Source organism: Macrotis lagotis, chromosome 2, assembly GCF_037893015.1.
Source record: "Macrotis lagotis isolate mMagLag1 chromosome 2, bilby.v1.9.chrom.fasta, whole genome shotgun sequence".
In the NCBI taxonomy this organism is placed as follows: Eukaryota; Metazoa; Chordata; class Mammalia; order Peramelemorphia; family Peramelidae; genus Macrotis; species Macrotis lagotis.
In genome coordinates, this window is record NC_133659.1 from 191,383,847 (window position 1) to 191,398,769 (window position 14,923).

Below are 14,923 nucleotides of genomic sequence, written 5' to 3' on the forward strand. Positions count from 1 at the left end.
GTACAATATTTTGCTAGGATGAAAATGATGATGATGACGACTGGAATCCCTGTAAAGCAGCAGGGGTTTGCCTCATGCTCCTGGCTACCTGCTGTGAAGATGACATTGTCCCTCATGTGTTACCCTTCATAAAAGAACACATTAAGAACCCTGATTGGCGATATCGGGATGCAGCTGTCATGGCTTTTGGCTGCATTTTGGAAGGACCAGAACCTAATCAGCTCAAACCACTAGTTATTCAGGTAAGACTAAGATAAATGTTTTGGAGCATTATTCCTCTTTTAACTTGCTGCTGGGGTTTTAGAAAAGAATGATTTTGAAGCAAGAATTAATTAATGCAAACTATTTAGTTACTAAGAGTTAACTACAAAATGATAAAATACAGACTCCTAGCAAGGGAGATTAGTTTTGGTGCACTCATGAACACTGGGAATGGAAAGATGATAGAATTGGTCTAAGCCCTAAGCAGTTTGATATACAGCCTTTTAGTCCTAGTTCTAAGATAATTATGGCATCAGTTAGAAGTCTTTAATTCCTCTTTCACATGATCCTTCAGGTAGGGTCATGACAACAATTGTGTATTTACCTTCAAGTCTTTTTTTTTTTCCTTTAACCATCTTTTCCCCACAGTTGTGTTCCAAATGTTGATAAATCTTCTAAAATGAGAAAAATCAGAACTGGACTTTAATAATTTAGGAGTAGTATAACTGGTAGAGAATATAGTAGACTATCATATCCTTACATACAGATGCATTTCTCTTGATGCTTCTTAAGTAAAGCCTTGTTCTTTTTTTTCCTTGATTTTTTTTTTGTTTTTACATTGATTATTTTCTGATTACTTTCACCAATTAAATCTCTGAGAATCAGGAGAACCCCATTGAAGCTATGTTAGTGGTTACCCAACATAATGTCCATACTTGGAAATATGTAGCAGCCATCTATATCTAGTCCTTCCATCTCTCCTGAGAGTAAGGTGTATCTTTGGTTCTTTAAGACCAAGATTATTATTATTGAGATAATTTTGATTAATTTTTGTTGGCAGTCATTGCATATTAAGTTTATTCACTCACTCCCTCAATCATTAGGTACCCATTTTGTTTCTAGTGTTTCAATACCACAAAAAATTGCTGCTGTGAATATTATTTTAATGTATGTGGAGTCATTTTTTTTATTTTAACCTTGTGGAGCATGTACCCAGTAGAGGGAAAGGTTTCTCAGATACAGTTCTGTCCTCTGGCATGTTAATTTTATGTCTTCTGTAATGGCATTTACAAATTAATTACCATGAATTTGCCTGAGCCATATTTTAGTTTAAAATGGCATTTGAAGTACTCCTTTTTTGGGCTGGGTGAATAAGTTTTATAGTTCCTTCCTTGCCTGTCAATGCTGTGTTGTATTTCAGGCAATGCCCACTCTCATAGAATTAATGAAAGATCCCAGTGTAGTCGTTCGAGACACAACTGCCTGGACTGTGGGTAGAATCTGTGAGCTGCTCCCTGAGGCTGCCATCAATGATGTCTACCTTGCTCCTCTACTACAATGTCTGATCGAGGGCCTGAGTGCTGAGCCCAGAGTGGCTTCCAACGTGTGCTGGGTGAGAGGTTGGCTTTATAGGGGGTGGGGGTAGGAAGGACAGAAATGGGGGAGGTGCCCCTAGATTGGCTGGCTCATTTGAAAAGATAGCAGAAGTTGAAGATAGATGGATTTTTACAAGGATACTTTTTTGTGAACACCTACATTCTCATTTCTTCAATTAACATGTGGGAGAAATGCCTTAGCTGATGGGAGCTGTTGACTCATGGTGAACCATTAAGAACAGTCATGCTACCTCAGCATGAGATCTATTTGGAGCCAGGCATCTATTCTGAGTTTCTTGGGAACTCAAAATAATGATTGAGGGGTATGAGTTGTTAGGTACAAAGTTTTTAAGGATAGAGGGAGCAAGAAGGAAGAAAGGTATGAACATGGAATGTATTTAGCCTTTTGTTTCCTGGGGTAATTCTAGAATGTAATTCATACATGGAGGCTTAATACTTTGGAGGTATTAAGACTCAGAGTTTTATCTGAATGGAAAGAAAGGTGGTAACTGGTCTTGGTTTAGAGTTGTCAAAGTCTGGTACTATAGACTGTCAGCCATAGTAGAACAACAACAGGAATGCTTTATGCTTATTTTTTTTTTTTGAAATTTGGGAAAGTGGCAAGTTGTCAGTGGCATTTACAGTAGAAATCCAAAAAATTCTTACCCAAAGTCAGTTGAAAAATGCTACTAGTCATGAAAACATGAGTATACCTGAATTAATCGAGCCTAGTAACTTTTCTAACTCTTAACACTTGAAGTGTCTGTGGGTTTCAGGCTTTCTCTAGTCTGGCTGAAGCTGCCTATGAAGCTGCAGATGTAGCTGATGATCAAGAAGAACCAGCTACATACTGTTTATCTACTTCATTTGAACTCATAGTCCAGAAGCTCCTAGAGACTACAGACAGGTAACTGATAGTCTCTGTAGATGATTTTTTTATTTTTTTTTTATTTTTTTTTTTGCATTTCAGTTCCTGGGGCTTTCTATGGTAGATAAGACATATGAAACTTGAGGCAGAATGCCATAGAAATATTTCCTTGTACTGCAAGATGGTGATCATGATCACTTTTATGGAATTTCACAAATCTCATTGATTCAACAAATTCATTTCTTTTTTGCTTGTTTTTGTTTTGTTTTTTTTGCAAAGCAATAGAGTTAAATGACTTGCCCAAAGTCACATAGCTAGGAGTTGAACTTGGGTTCTCCTGGCTCTAGGGCAGGTGCTGTATACACTACGCCACCTAACTACCTCTATAAATACATTTCTTAAGAGGTATAACAAATTGAACTCTTTCAAAATGCCAATGCCTTAGGACCATGTTGAATTTTTTTTCTCCACTTATTTATAAAAGCTAGTGAATCAGTATGAGGCAAATACATGATGTTATAGTTGATGATCATTAAGAAGCTTACTGCTTCTCTTTGTTTTGAACTATGTTTTTGCTTCTTAAAATATATGGGACATTAGACTACATGGTGCTTCCTGAACCTGTTACCTAGCCCACTTCCATTTCCCAGAAGGGGAATAGATTTCTGATCTGTTGAAAGTATGGAAATGAATTTCTTACAGAAACAATGTTATTAATGATGTTACATAAAGCATTTATAGCCGTATTAAATCTAAACCTTCAGGGTATTACCCATAAATGATGTGCAAATTCCTTTTTTGATTTTTCCTTGATTTATGAAACTTAGGTTTTCTATGATAATTTGTCTAGGGCAAAGTTAGAAATGAACTAGTAGGGGTCTTAGTGATCAGTTAAAATGATCTATCCTCTTCAGTCTTGTTTCTGATGCCATTATGAGCAGAGTGAGATTTTGTTATCTTCTGAAACTTTTCAGGGAAACATTGTAGAATTTTAGAATATCAAATATTGAGGTTACTTTAATTTGAATGAATGAATCCAGTCCAGTAGAAAGGTATGGTAACATCCAAGTCCCATAGCTAGATAGAGGAAGCCATGACATTAAACTCCTCACTCTTCAGGTCAGCACCTTTTCCTCCTTTATGTTTATTCCTAACTCATTATTTCTGTGAGATTTTAGCTCATTTCCCAAAGGGCTAGTTGAAGGTTTGACTGGTCTAAAGGCCATAATAAATATGGTTTTAAGCTTGATGAACCTTAGAGAATTTGAAAGTTTGGTTGCTTGTGGCCAAATCCAGATGTTTCTTCATTGTCTTCTGGAATCATTTTCAGTGGAAAAATAGGTCACAAAATCAGCTATTTCGCATCTCAAATCATTTTTTGTTCAAGGGAGTGGAGGGAGAGTCTTTGAGCTTTGTTAAAAAAACAGAAGGCTAATCTATTTTGTTCTTGATCAGACCTGATGGACACCAGAACAACCTGAGGAGTGCTGCATATGAAGCCTTGATGGAAATAGTGAAAAACAGTGCCAAGGACTGTTATCCTGCAGTCCAGAAAACAACTTTGGTCATTATGGAACGACTGCAGCAAGTGCTGCAGATGGAGGTGAGGCTTAGGGACTCAGTAGTATAGTAAGAGACAAGTAGGCAGGAGGAAGAGGGGCAAGACACCATACTGTATACAATTCATCAAATCCTGAAGATTGTATTTAATGACAGAGCTACATTTTGAGGACCAGAGCTCTGGGGTTTCTTGGGAAGTTAGTCAATGGCATCAAACTGCTGTTAAGTAAGGAAGGGTCTTGAGTCAACCCATGGTGATTTTTCCTTTGTCTCCTTACCAGTCTCACATCCAGAGCACATCAGACAGAATCCAATTCAATGACCTTCAGTCTTTGCTCTGTGCTACTCTTCAGGTATGGATTTGGCTTTTCTACTTAACATACATTTGGGGGAGGTAGGAGAAGAGTGAAAAAGGAGAGCTACTGTCTTGGGATGAAAAGTTATTGCACCATACTGAGCAAAGTTGTGTTGATGAAGCTGATCTGAAGCCATTCATTGGAGGCAGGCAGCCCCCTTTCTGCCCTGTGACTAATTAGGAGGTTAGAATTTGCTAGAGCCAGATCATACCCTGAAAGATATTTGCTTTATTTGGTGAATTGTGCATTTGAGGGCAAGCCAAACCCATCCCGTTCACCTTTTCCTTTTGCTAAAACTTCAGACTAGTGATTCAACCATTATCTTTTGAAATAATCTTGACTTTGTCATTCTTCTATAAAACCAGAAAGTCAGTGACAAGAATCCATCATGAGGCTTCTTTTTCTGGGCATTAATTCTCCAAAGTTCAGATCACCTGTTAGAAATGATTGAACAGCTGGAAAGTAAAATAATTTTCAAGGGGTAACTGTTAAGGCAGTGTCTGACAGCAAACAGACAAATTAGAAAGATTCAGAGATCCACTGGGGAACATGGGAAAGATTAGGGTTGGGAAAAGTGGATAAAGAAGTCAAGCCCTGCTTCCATTTGTAATAGACTAATGGTGATAGTGGATTTGGAGTGATAGAATTCAGTTGTCTGGGATAGGAACCTGGACTGTGTGGTACCATTTCTTCTACAAATTGTAAAAACAGCAACCATTGTCACATGAGAGTTTTAACAATAAAGATTTGCTACAGCTAATTTTAATTTCAGTCACAAATAAAATACAGAGAATAGTTTTTTGAACCTAGTTGGATAAATTGTGTTTGGTTTGCAAAACAGGAATAAGATGAAAACAAAGGGTATTTTAGTGAAGATGTTAACTCTGCAGGTTGGGCTAAAATAAACCCCCCAAAATAGAAATCCAAAGAGTTCATTTGAAGAGATGAGTGTGTTTAAAATAACTGAGACTTTTTTGTGTTATCAAGCTTGGAACCAGTGAAACATTAAAACTATTACCATTTCATAGAATGTTCTCCGGAAAGTGCAGCACCAGGACGCTTTGCAGATTTCTGATGTGGTCATGGCATCCTTGCTGAGGATGTTCCAGAGCACAGCTGGGTCTGGGGTGGTTCAAGAAGATGCCCTGATGGCTGTGAGCACATTGGTAGAAGGTCAGTGAGCTGACTGATCAGTGAATTTGCATGACTTGAGACAAATTTGAAGAAATTTTTTTTCTTGAATTTTGACTTATTCCTTTAATCTGTTTTTATTGGTAGATCTTTAGTCAGGTCCAAAGTCCAACTTCACTTAATGTTACATTTTAAGTGTCTATGTAACTTTACAACTGTATTTCTGGAAGTCATCAGGAAACTAATTTGAGATAAAGGTATAAGATGGCATTGGCAGCTTGCATCAGGTCAGCATGGTATTCTGAATAATGAGGTACTTTTTTTCCTCAGTTTTCATAAGGGTTGATTTCATTCACCCTAAAGTGTGCCTATGGTAATAGGCAGACTGGAGAAGTGTAGCAAAAGGATCTAGGGTCATAGAAGGAAATGCTCTTCTCCAACTCTTACTGTAATCTTACTGTAATTCTGATTTGTAAAATTGAGGTGACACATAGTGATGATTGGCATGGAGTTAGTTTAGGAATGATTTTTCTGATCTCAAAGTTAATTACGTATTATTTCATGACTGCATTCAAACACTGAAAGATCAGTGAGAATTCTTGAAGAACATTTAAGAAGCAAGAAATAGTTTTAGGGGACAGCTTTAGTGAGCCTTGACTGAGGATCTTTCTATTTCCAAGACCATTATCACCCTGAGGGGCTTATTCTCTGGAGGATCAGATATGCTTCAGACATAAGAAAATAATATGCTGGAATATTCTGGGAGCATGTGATAGCCCTGAGGAGAGAGAGAGTTTCATTTTGGATCCTAAGTAGCTTACTGGAAGGTGAAAGCCAGTTGTTGCTCTCCTGATATAGTTTGTTACAAAACCTTGGAGGCTTGCCTGTTTAAAAACTTGTCTCCAGGGCACCCTGGATGAGAAGGTAGACAAGAGGCAGAATTGCTGGCTCAGCCAGTCCAAAAATCAACTGGGACATTTCCTGAGGGCCATGCCCCTCTCTTGTCCAGACCAGAGTAAGATGCTTTCTACTGTGGAGAGTTGGCATTTTTAGGTCATTGGAACATAATCCCCAAATTCCCCTCTAGCAGTTGCAGGAATTTGGCTTGTCCTCTTAAAACCAGCATTGTTAATGTCTTTGTGTTTTAAGTTCTTTCAGTTAATTCATTTTACTTTGCAACAATTTGTATAATATACTGTAATTGATTTAAATATATATATATGAAGAATCCAAATGCTTATCTCTATGTCTAGAGCTTTCTTCTCAGTACTGGTGTAAGCTAACAGATTTTGTCTCTGTGCAGTGCTGGGTGGTGAATTCCTGAAATACATGGATGCCTTTAAACCCTTCTTGGGGATTGGTTTGAAGAATTATGCTGAGTACCAGGTGGGACATAACACTTGATAGCAACATAATACATTGAATTTTTGTGTGCCTGGCAGATGTTAGAATGCACTAGGTAAAAATTTACCACTTCATTCTCCCTATCCCCAAATCATAGTAGCAAAATAATTAACTAAATTATATTTTCAGGTTATTCCCTATATCAGTTATTCTTTCATTACACCAAGATTAGTACTTCTATGTCCTGGTACAATGGCATCCTTAGAGGTGTTGGACTTGTCGTCATCTCAGAACTACTTTTGTTTCAGTTCCTATAATGCTTGGTGAAGTGGAGATTTCCTTTCTAGCTGATATCTTTCATCCTTCATCTCCCATAGTCCCTAATTGTATCTCTTCCTACCACATTAGTTTCAAAGACATGTTTCTTTCTAAGGAGAATAATTTCTTGACTTTGGATTTTCTGAGCCTTTAATAATAAAGCAGCAGGGGTGTTTTAGTTTTGTAGGTAGTCTCCTTTGCAACTGTTATTTTATATCTTCCTCTTTAGGTTTGTTTGGCAGCTGTGGGCCTGGTGGGAGACTTGTGCCGAGCCCTACAGTCCAACATTTTACCTTTCTGTGATGAGGTGATGCAGCTGCTATTGGAGAACTTGGGAGTAAGTATTAATAATCCATCAATTCTGTATGATAGTCACTGAGGGCATAAAGACAAAAAGGAAGTAGTCTTGAGCTTATAAGTATGCAAAAAAAACTAATTTGGGGAAGAGACAGGGTTAAGAAAATCCTTATTTAGAATACAGTTCTTGAGCTGACCTAAGTTCATCTCTAAGAGGCAGAGGTGAGGCAGGAACTCCATTTCAGGATTGGGGGAGGAGGAGTAGGCTGGGAATGGTATAGATGAAAAGGTATAGAACCAGGAGATGCAGTATTATGTGGGAGTAACAAGATGACCAGTATGGCTAGAGTGTGTGAAGGATAATAATGTATATATAAACCTGAAATGGTAAATTGGGGAGTAGACTGAAAGGCTTTTAATGTTAAAGGAAGGGCTTTGTATTTGATTCCAATGGTAATATGGAACCATTGGAAGGGCATAACAGTCACTTTGGAGGATGGATTAGAGAGAGGAGAATGATGTTGTGAGGGTAGAATGACATAATTTGAAACTGATTAGATAGCTGGAAGAAGGGAAAGTGAGGACTTGAGGATGACTGAGGTTTTGAACTGAATAACTAAAAGTATGATGGTGTCTGACAAATCGGGAGGCTTGGAAAAAGGGTAAATTAGTGGGGAAAGAAAAAAAGTGAACTGTTAAGAACATAGTGAAATTGAGATCCCTTATAGAATATCTAATTTGAAATGTCTGGTAAGCAGTTGATGATAATGGCTTTAGAGCTCAAAGGAGGAAGAGACTAGGGTAGTAGCCTACTAGTTTAAGAAATGTAGGAATGCAGTTAAAGTTATACCAACTTGGGGCAGCTAGGTGGTGCAGTGGATAGAGCACCTGCCCTGGAGTCAAGAGGGACCCGAGTTCAAATTTGGCCTCAGACACTTAATAATTACCTAGCTGTGTGGCCTTGGGCAAGCCACTTAACCCCATTTGCCTTGCAAAAAAACCTTAAAAAAATAATAACAAAGTTAAACCAACTTATGGCAAATTGTATTTCAAAAACAAAGTCTTCAAAGATATTGAATGGGGTAGGGACATAAGGGACATAGAAAAAAGCATAGTATAAAATTTTGTAAAAGGACCCATTAAACTTAGTCTAGGTATTGAAAATTGGCATAAATTATGAGCTGCAGTTCTTTTTTGAAAAGGAATTCTTGAACAAAGCAAGTAATTGAAACTTTTTCTTAGTAAAACTAGGTTTATAAATTCTGACTTGTATTAATCTTTTCTTTCTTGTTCATCAGAATGAAAATGTCCACAGGTCTGTCAAACCACAGATTCTGTCAGTATTTGGTGATATTGCCCTTGCAATTGGGGGAGAGTTTAAGAAGTACCTTGAGGTGGTATTGAATACTCTTCAGCAGGCCTCCCAAGCCCAGGTGGACAAGGTAAATCAGTCATAGACTAGTTGTGTCTCCAAGCTGGGTGAGGAGATGTTGCTTTGGATGTGTCAGACCTACCTGGTGATGTCTGTTATTTGTCTCCTGTAGTCGGACTATGACATGGTGGATTATCTGAATGAGCTAAGGGAAGGGTGCTTGGAAGCCTACACCGGAATCATCCAGGGATTAAAGGGAGACCAGGAGAATGTGCACCGTTGAGTATACGTTATAATTTACTTGGTCCACTAGCCAATTTCTACAGTTGGGACAAAAAGAATCTGCTTAGATTTTTCTTTTGGAACTTTCCTTTTGTGGAGTTTATATGCTAATGAAAGGGAAAGCTTTGGAGGAAGTAGAAAAGGGGAATTGGGTTCTTTATAATCATCTCTCTTACCCTTAATCTTAGAATTAGTTCATCTAGAAAGTTGTCCCAAGACAATGGTAGAAAAGATTTGTTGTAAGAAATGCTGGCATCCTGACAGTAGTCAGCTTTGAACTACTAACATTGAGCCTTTGGTCATGAAGAGAGAAGGGTAGCAATTTAACCCCAACATAATTAGCTGTGAAGAGGGGGTAACCTCACTTGCCAGGATTTACTTTTATCTGGAACACCCTCTCTATCCCCATCCTGATCTAACAGAAGACTTTGTACCAAGCTACTTTCTTATGTGAGGTATTAGTATTGCTTTTTGGGAATTTCTTCTGTTAGAAGAGGAATATTTGAGATACAAACATCCCTTTGTCTTGGGAAATGCATGTTGTGGCTTATCTCAATATATTAGTTCATCCAATCAAGCCTTAGCTGACAACTTAGCCTCCTTTCACTTCCCTGCTTGGAGAGTTATATATAATACACTTGGAATTGTGGAAAGGAATATTGGGCTTTTTCTAATTGAGAAAAATCCAGGAAAACTCTTTTTTTTTTTTTAAATAGCTGATGTGATGCTGGTACAACCTCGAGTAGAATTTATTCTTTCCTTCATTGATCACATTGCTGGAGATGAGGATCACACAGATGTAGTAGTAGCTTGTGCTGCTGGACTGATAGGGTAAGTTTTACCTCTTGGCATTAATAATTATAAATCACTTCTATAGAACTCATAGAAGCTGACTTGTGAATCAAAAAGTGTATGTGTCTCCATTCACCATTGAATCTCATTAAGTAAAATCTTCAAGGGAAGATTAGATTCATTGGTCTGGTATCATGTCCTAGTTCTTCCCCTCTATAAAAGACATAGCATGAATTGAGGAGCTTCTTGTTTGATTTCTTGAACTTGAATATTCTTTTTTTCTTTCAAGTTTTTGCAAGGCAATGGGGTTAAGTGGCTTGCCCAAGGTCACACAGCTAGGCAATTATTAAGTGTCTGAGGCCAGATTTGAACTCAGGTACTCCTGACTCCAGGGCCAGTGCTCTATCCACTGAGCCACCTAGCTGCCCCCTTGTTTGATTTCTTAAAGGAAATAACGTAACCTGGTTTTTGGTTTCTCTTTTGTGTTTGTTCTTCTTAGAGACTTATGTACAGCTTTTGGGAAGGATGTACTGAAATTAGTAGAGGCCAGACCCCTGATCCATGAACTGTTAACTGAAGGTCGAAGATCCAAGACGAACAAAACAAAAACCCTTGCTACCTGGGCAACAAAAGAACTGAGGAAATTGAAGAACCAAGCTTGGTGAGATCTGTTTACTTTGAACCATGGTCTTGAACTCTTGTAAAACTAGTTAAACCCAGACAATCTTTGGTGGTAAAGAATAGGGTATAGCTTAGATAAGTGGTAAATTGTCTAGCTTTTCAAATTCCATTCAGGGTCAGGTATAGACTCCTTAGACTGCCCACTTGGGGCTTTTTGAAGCTATTTTTTATAGTCTTCCATTTCAAAACAGTCTGATCTCCTTGAATGTTACTCTTAACCACTTTAAACAGATGGGGTGTTTTTTTGTTTTGTTTTGGGGGTTTTTTTTTTTTGGCAAGGCAGTGGGGTTAAGTGACTTGCCCAAGGCCACACAGCTAGGTAATTAGTAAGTGTCAGAGGCCAGATTTAAACTCAGGTACTCCTGACTCCTGGACCGGTGCTCTATCTACCCCTAAAAAATATTTTCTTTAAAGACTTTTGTCTTTTGCACCCCAATCACTTTGCAGGGATCTCTGTCTCCCTCACCTCCACCCCAAATAATACTAAATTCCTCAAAACAAAACAGAAAGCTTTAAAGAAAAATTTCTTAAGTAACAGCTGATTTTGCTGACAACATTGCTGTCTTAAAGATCCTGCTTCCTTTCTTACCTTTTTAATACTCTTGGGCCTTTATTATTAACCTTGATAATGGAACTTGGAGTTGGGGTTCCCCTACCTGCTTTGTATAGTAAATTAAATTTCTTCTTAACCATTTAAAACTTATTCACTAATACTTTTCACCCTCAGCAAAATTAATAATTTGGTGTGAATTTTATTCCCCCTCTTCCCTTTATAGTTTTTAATGAATAAAGCAAGAAGGTAGAATAGTCAAAAGTAAAAAGAGAGAGAACTAGCTACCAAATAGTTAAAAGAATCTTGTGGAATTGAAGAGGACTGAATTTCTGCTAATGCACATGAGTGTACTACATTTAGTTAAGGGACAAAGCTATGTATGTTGATTCTTTTCCCCTGTTTTCAGATCTGTTACCATTGGGATGATACCCGAGACCCCCACTGGAAATCTCCAATCTTTTGAAAAACCCGGAAGTGAGGAGTGTGCACGGATGCTGAATGTTTGGGAATGAGAGGATGAGTGAGTGAGGCTTGAAAACACACCACATTGAAAATCCTGCCACGGCAGCAGCAGCAGCCAACAGCAGCGCTGTTAGTGAGCTAAGCACTGACTTCCGTAGAAAACCATAACATCGGCCGTCTTGGAAAAGAGAAAAAAAGTGACGGGATTTATGTGCTTTAAAAAAAGAGAAAGCAAGAGAGAGAGAGCTATCTCTTCCCAAGAGAGGCTAGAACTAGCTTTTCTGTCTTTCGGCCAGTGCTGAGCGGAATGACTAGTGTGGGAGAAAAGGGACTGGGTTCAGCTGTGGTGCTTTGTTGTTAAAGGCCTGGCCTTTGCTACTGATGAGAGAGATGGAGCCTGGGTCTCGAGCCCACCTTCGGTGTACCTTTGCCACACGGTACTGTACGCGTGCGGGCTTAAAGGAGGGTGAGGGATTTTTTCAGTCTAAGAGTGAGTGTGTGTGAATGAGGCGGTATCCACATTCTCAACTTCAAGTCATTGCAGTTTATCTTTTTCCCAGAAAAAAAAAGGGGTTAGACGTTACATTTCATAAAACTAACCGAAGTTCTGTCTACTGATGCAGCACAAGAGATGTAAAAAGGAAAAAAAAAAGAGGAAAGCCGCTCTTTAGGGTCTTTTTTTATTTTTAATGTTTAGGGAAAACACTGACACGTTCAGTTCCCATCCCAAGTGACGCTTTTCATGATCTCTTTTCATCAAGGCGCCTTTCCTAATATGGTTCAACTGTGAATGTAGAAGGGGGAATTGGGGGGGAGGGGAGGGGAAAAGACAACTCTGGTTTAGAGGATATAGGAAAAATGAGATTGTCAAAAACAGACTTTAAAAGACACCCACAACCCAAACCAAAATTTCAATGCTCAGAATTGGCAGCACAAAGGGAAAGCTCTCTCCTGACTTGTACTGTGACAGTCTGAACGCCCCAAAAATTGTGCCAAAGAGTTAAAAAAAAATATAAACTCAAGAAAAAACCCATAACAAACTTCAGGTAACTATTTTGGATTGCAAAATGAGGATAAATTTAATGTTCAAACAAAATCTGATAAAATAACCATTTGGAAACTGCTTGGCCTTCTGTTCTTTATTTAATTGACTCCAATGTAGTAATGGTCTCTTGCTGCACTTCAGAAACCAACCAACCGACAAAACAAAAAAGGAAAAAAAAAGAATTTATATAAATATATATATTATATATAGACATACTGACAAGCTCTCATGATGAAAATGGCACTTGTAAAAGGTTATATTTTTCCACTGCAGTTGAAGATTAATAAAAGTGTCAAACATTCCCTGAAATTTACTTTTTTGTATATTTGGTCTTTCCAATTAAGATCCCACTCACTGATCTTTTTAATTTAAAAGTATTAACAACAACAAAAAAAGATTCAGAAGCCCAATGGACAGTTTAATCTGACTGGACAGGGTGTTGCTGCTTCCCTAATTAGCCACTTGAAATTTTTTTTAAAGGTGTGATGCATCATACTATTTTCATAAATCAAGACTATTATTTCTTAGTTGGGAAAGGAGCAACCTTAATTTTCCATTTTGGCATCAGCAATAAGAAGGCATATAGGGAGCTTAATTCCCTTTATTTGTTAAAACAGTTGTGGTTTTTTACCAGCATCTTTATTGTGCTGCTTTGAAATAATGAAAGATGGTCTTTGGGTTTGGCAGGTAAAAACAGGATTCCTCTTCCCTTCTGAAATAACCTTTAATCCCTATGGCTTCCAAGTAAAGGGTCTTAATTTTTCTATCCTTTTCTCTTGACATCCTTTTTTCCACCAACCTGATTTTTTTTTCATCCATGAGAGGGATTGGCTAAATTTTGCCCATCTGCACTGCAGCATTTCTAATAGCTCTTGTACAGGGTATCAGATATTGTGCCTTTTTGGTGCCAGGTTCAGAGTCAAAAGTGCCGATCTAGGAACCAGTGTGCAAAACAAAGCAAACCCAGGTGTTAGAAGGAGAGAAGCTCCATATGTGAAAAGAGCTTCACAGTCTCCTGAACCCTGCTCAGAAAGAGGCCTGGCTCTTAATGCCTTTTTTTTTTAAATTAGAGGGGGTGATGTTACTTACAAACCATTCCTGAAAATAAGGGGAGGGTGGGATAGAGCTTAAGATGTGGGGGGAGCAGGGGGAATGGGGAGAGAGATCTGATCATTCCTCAGTGCTACCCATTTCTGTCCCCTGTGTGGGCTGCTCAGCTGTAGACAGCAGGAGAATAAAGTACACTGAGAACCATAGTGAAAACAAAAGCTTCCGTGTGTTTGTCATGTTTTGTTCCAGGGAAGCAGTTCTGAAAGCTGCTGTTAAAGCTCTCCCAGACCCAGTCAGTTATGGAGAGAGGAACGGGTGGGGTGGGGTGGGTGGATGGGAGGCTCACTCGGGAAATTACAGTGATTGGGTTTTGGTTTTAGGCTTGGCACCTATAGGTTTATGTATTGAATTCTGCTTTCTGCCCTTGGTTGGTGGATTTCCACATTATTTAGTATCTTTTAATTATGCTATCTTGAGAATAGGATGCAGAATAAATTTTTAGCAGAGCATCCTGTCCACTTGCTGCCTGGGCCCTCCCTATGGCCAAATCTTGGCATGAGAGTGTAGTTACTTCCTATTGGGAAAGACAGTATTGCATAAGACCTAAGAAAGCAGTTTCCGGACTGGTCTTTGGTTACCTATGTGGGGCAAGCTGCATCATACCCTGTATCAGTTATTTCTGTCACTTTTCATCTATTATCCCAAGTAATTGACCATTGTGATGGCTGTCAAAGGCACCTATGTTGCCCTAAGAACCAAATTATTTTGTGTGTGGGCTGGGGGGGGGTTGGGGAGGGGTGGGTCGGGGAAACCTGTGTCAGTGTACTCTTTGGGAGTGTCCATTTTATGCAGCTCTTAGCATTTTAACTTTGAACCCAGCAACTGTCTTAACTTTTGTCACTCTGTCAGATGAGTGTTAGTCCAGCATAAAGAGGAACCCAAAGTCCAGACATTCTGAGCTTACGATTGCATCTTACTTTGGGTCCAGCTTCTGTAATCTCACTGGGGGGTGCTTACCCCTAGTGTGCCATTTCCCTATGATGGCATTAGTGACGTGTTATAATTGAGCCCTACTTTACTAACCAAAACTGGTACCATCATCTTTATCTTCAAAATAAAGTCTGCTTTATTTTTATTTTCAATATTTTGCTGCTTCTTTTTTGTCTCATTATTCCAGATATTGACATTATTTCTTTGAGGATAAAATTGGTTAGGAATGTCATGCTTCATTTAGG

At 38.6% G+C, this 14,923-nt stretch overlaps 1 protein-coding gene across 1 annotated transcript in view; it reads left to right on the forward strand.

Moving 5' to 3' along the window:
* The window catches only part of KPNB1 (karyopherin subunit beta 1), a 28,469-nt gene extending 14,709 nt beyond the window's left edge, over positions 1-13,760 (forward strand). Inside the window, exons 10-22 of the mRNA XM_074224125.1 lie at positions 18-242; positions 1,403-1,594; positions 2,354-2,484; positions 3,901-4,048; positions 4,287-4,358; positions 5,390-5,534; positions 6,796-6,878; positions 7,384-7,491; positions 8,750-8,893; positions 8,996-9,101; positions 9,822-9,936; positions 10,397-10,558; positions 11,538-13,760. Of these exons, the coding sequence (XP_074080226.1) occupies positions 18-242; positions 1,403-1,594; positions 2,354-2,484; positions 3,901-4,048; positions 4,287-4,358; positions 5,390-5,534; positions 6,796-6,878; positions 7,384-7,491; positions 8,750-8,893; positions 8,996-9,101; positions 9,822-9,936; positions 10,397-10,558; position 11,538 (1,632 nt within the window). The 3' untranslated portion in view covers positions 11,539-13,760. The remainder of the gene's footprint in view (positions 1-17; positions 243-1,402; positions 1,595-2,353; positions 2,485-3,900; positions 4,049-4,286; positions 4,359-5,389; positions 5,535-6,795; positions 6,879-7,383; positions 7,492-8,749; positions 8,894-8,995; positions 9,102-9,821; positions 9,937-10,396; positions 10,559-11,537) is intronic.
* The last annotated feature ends 1,163 nt before the right edge of the window (positions 13,761-14,923 follow it).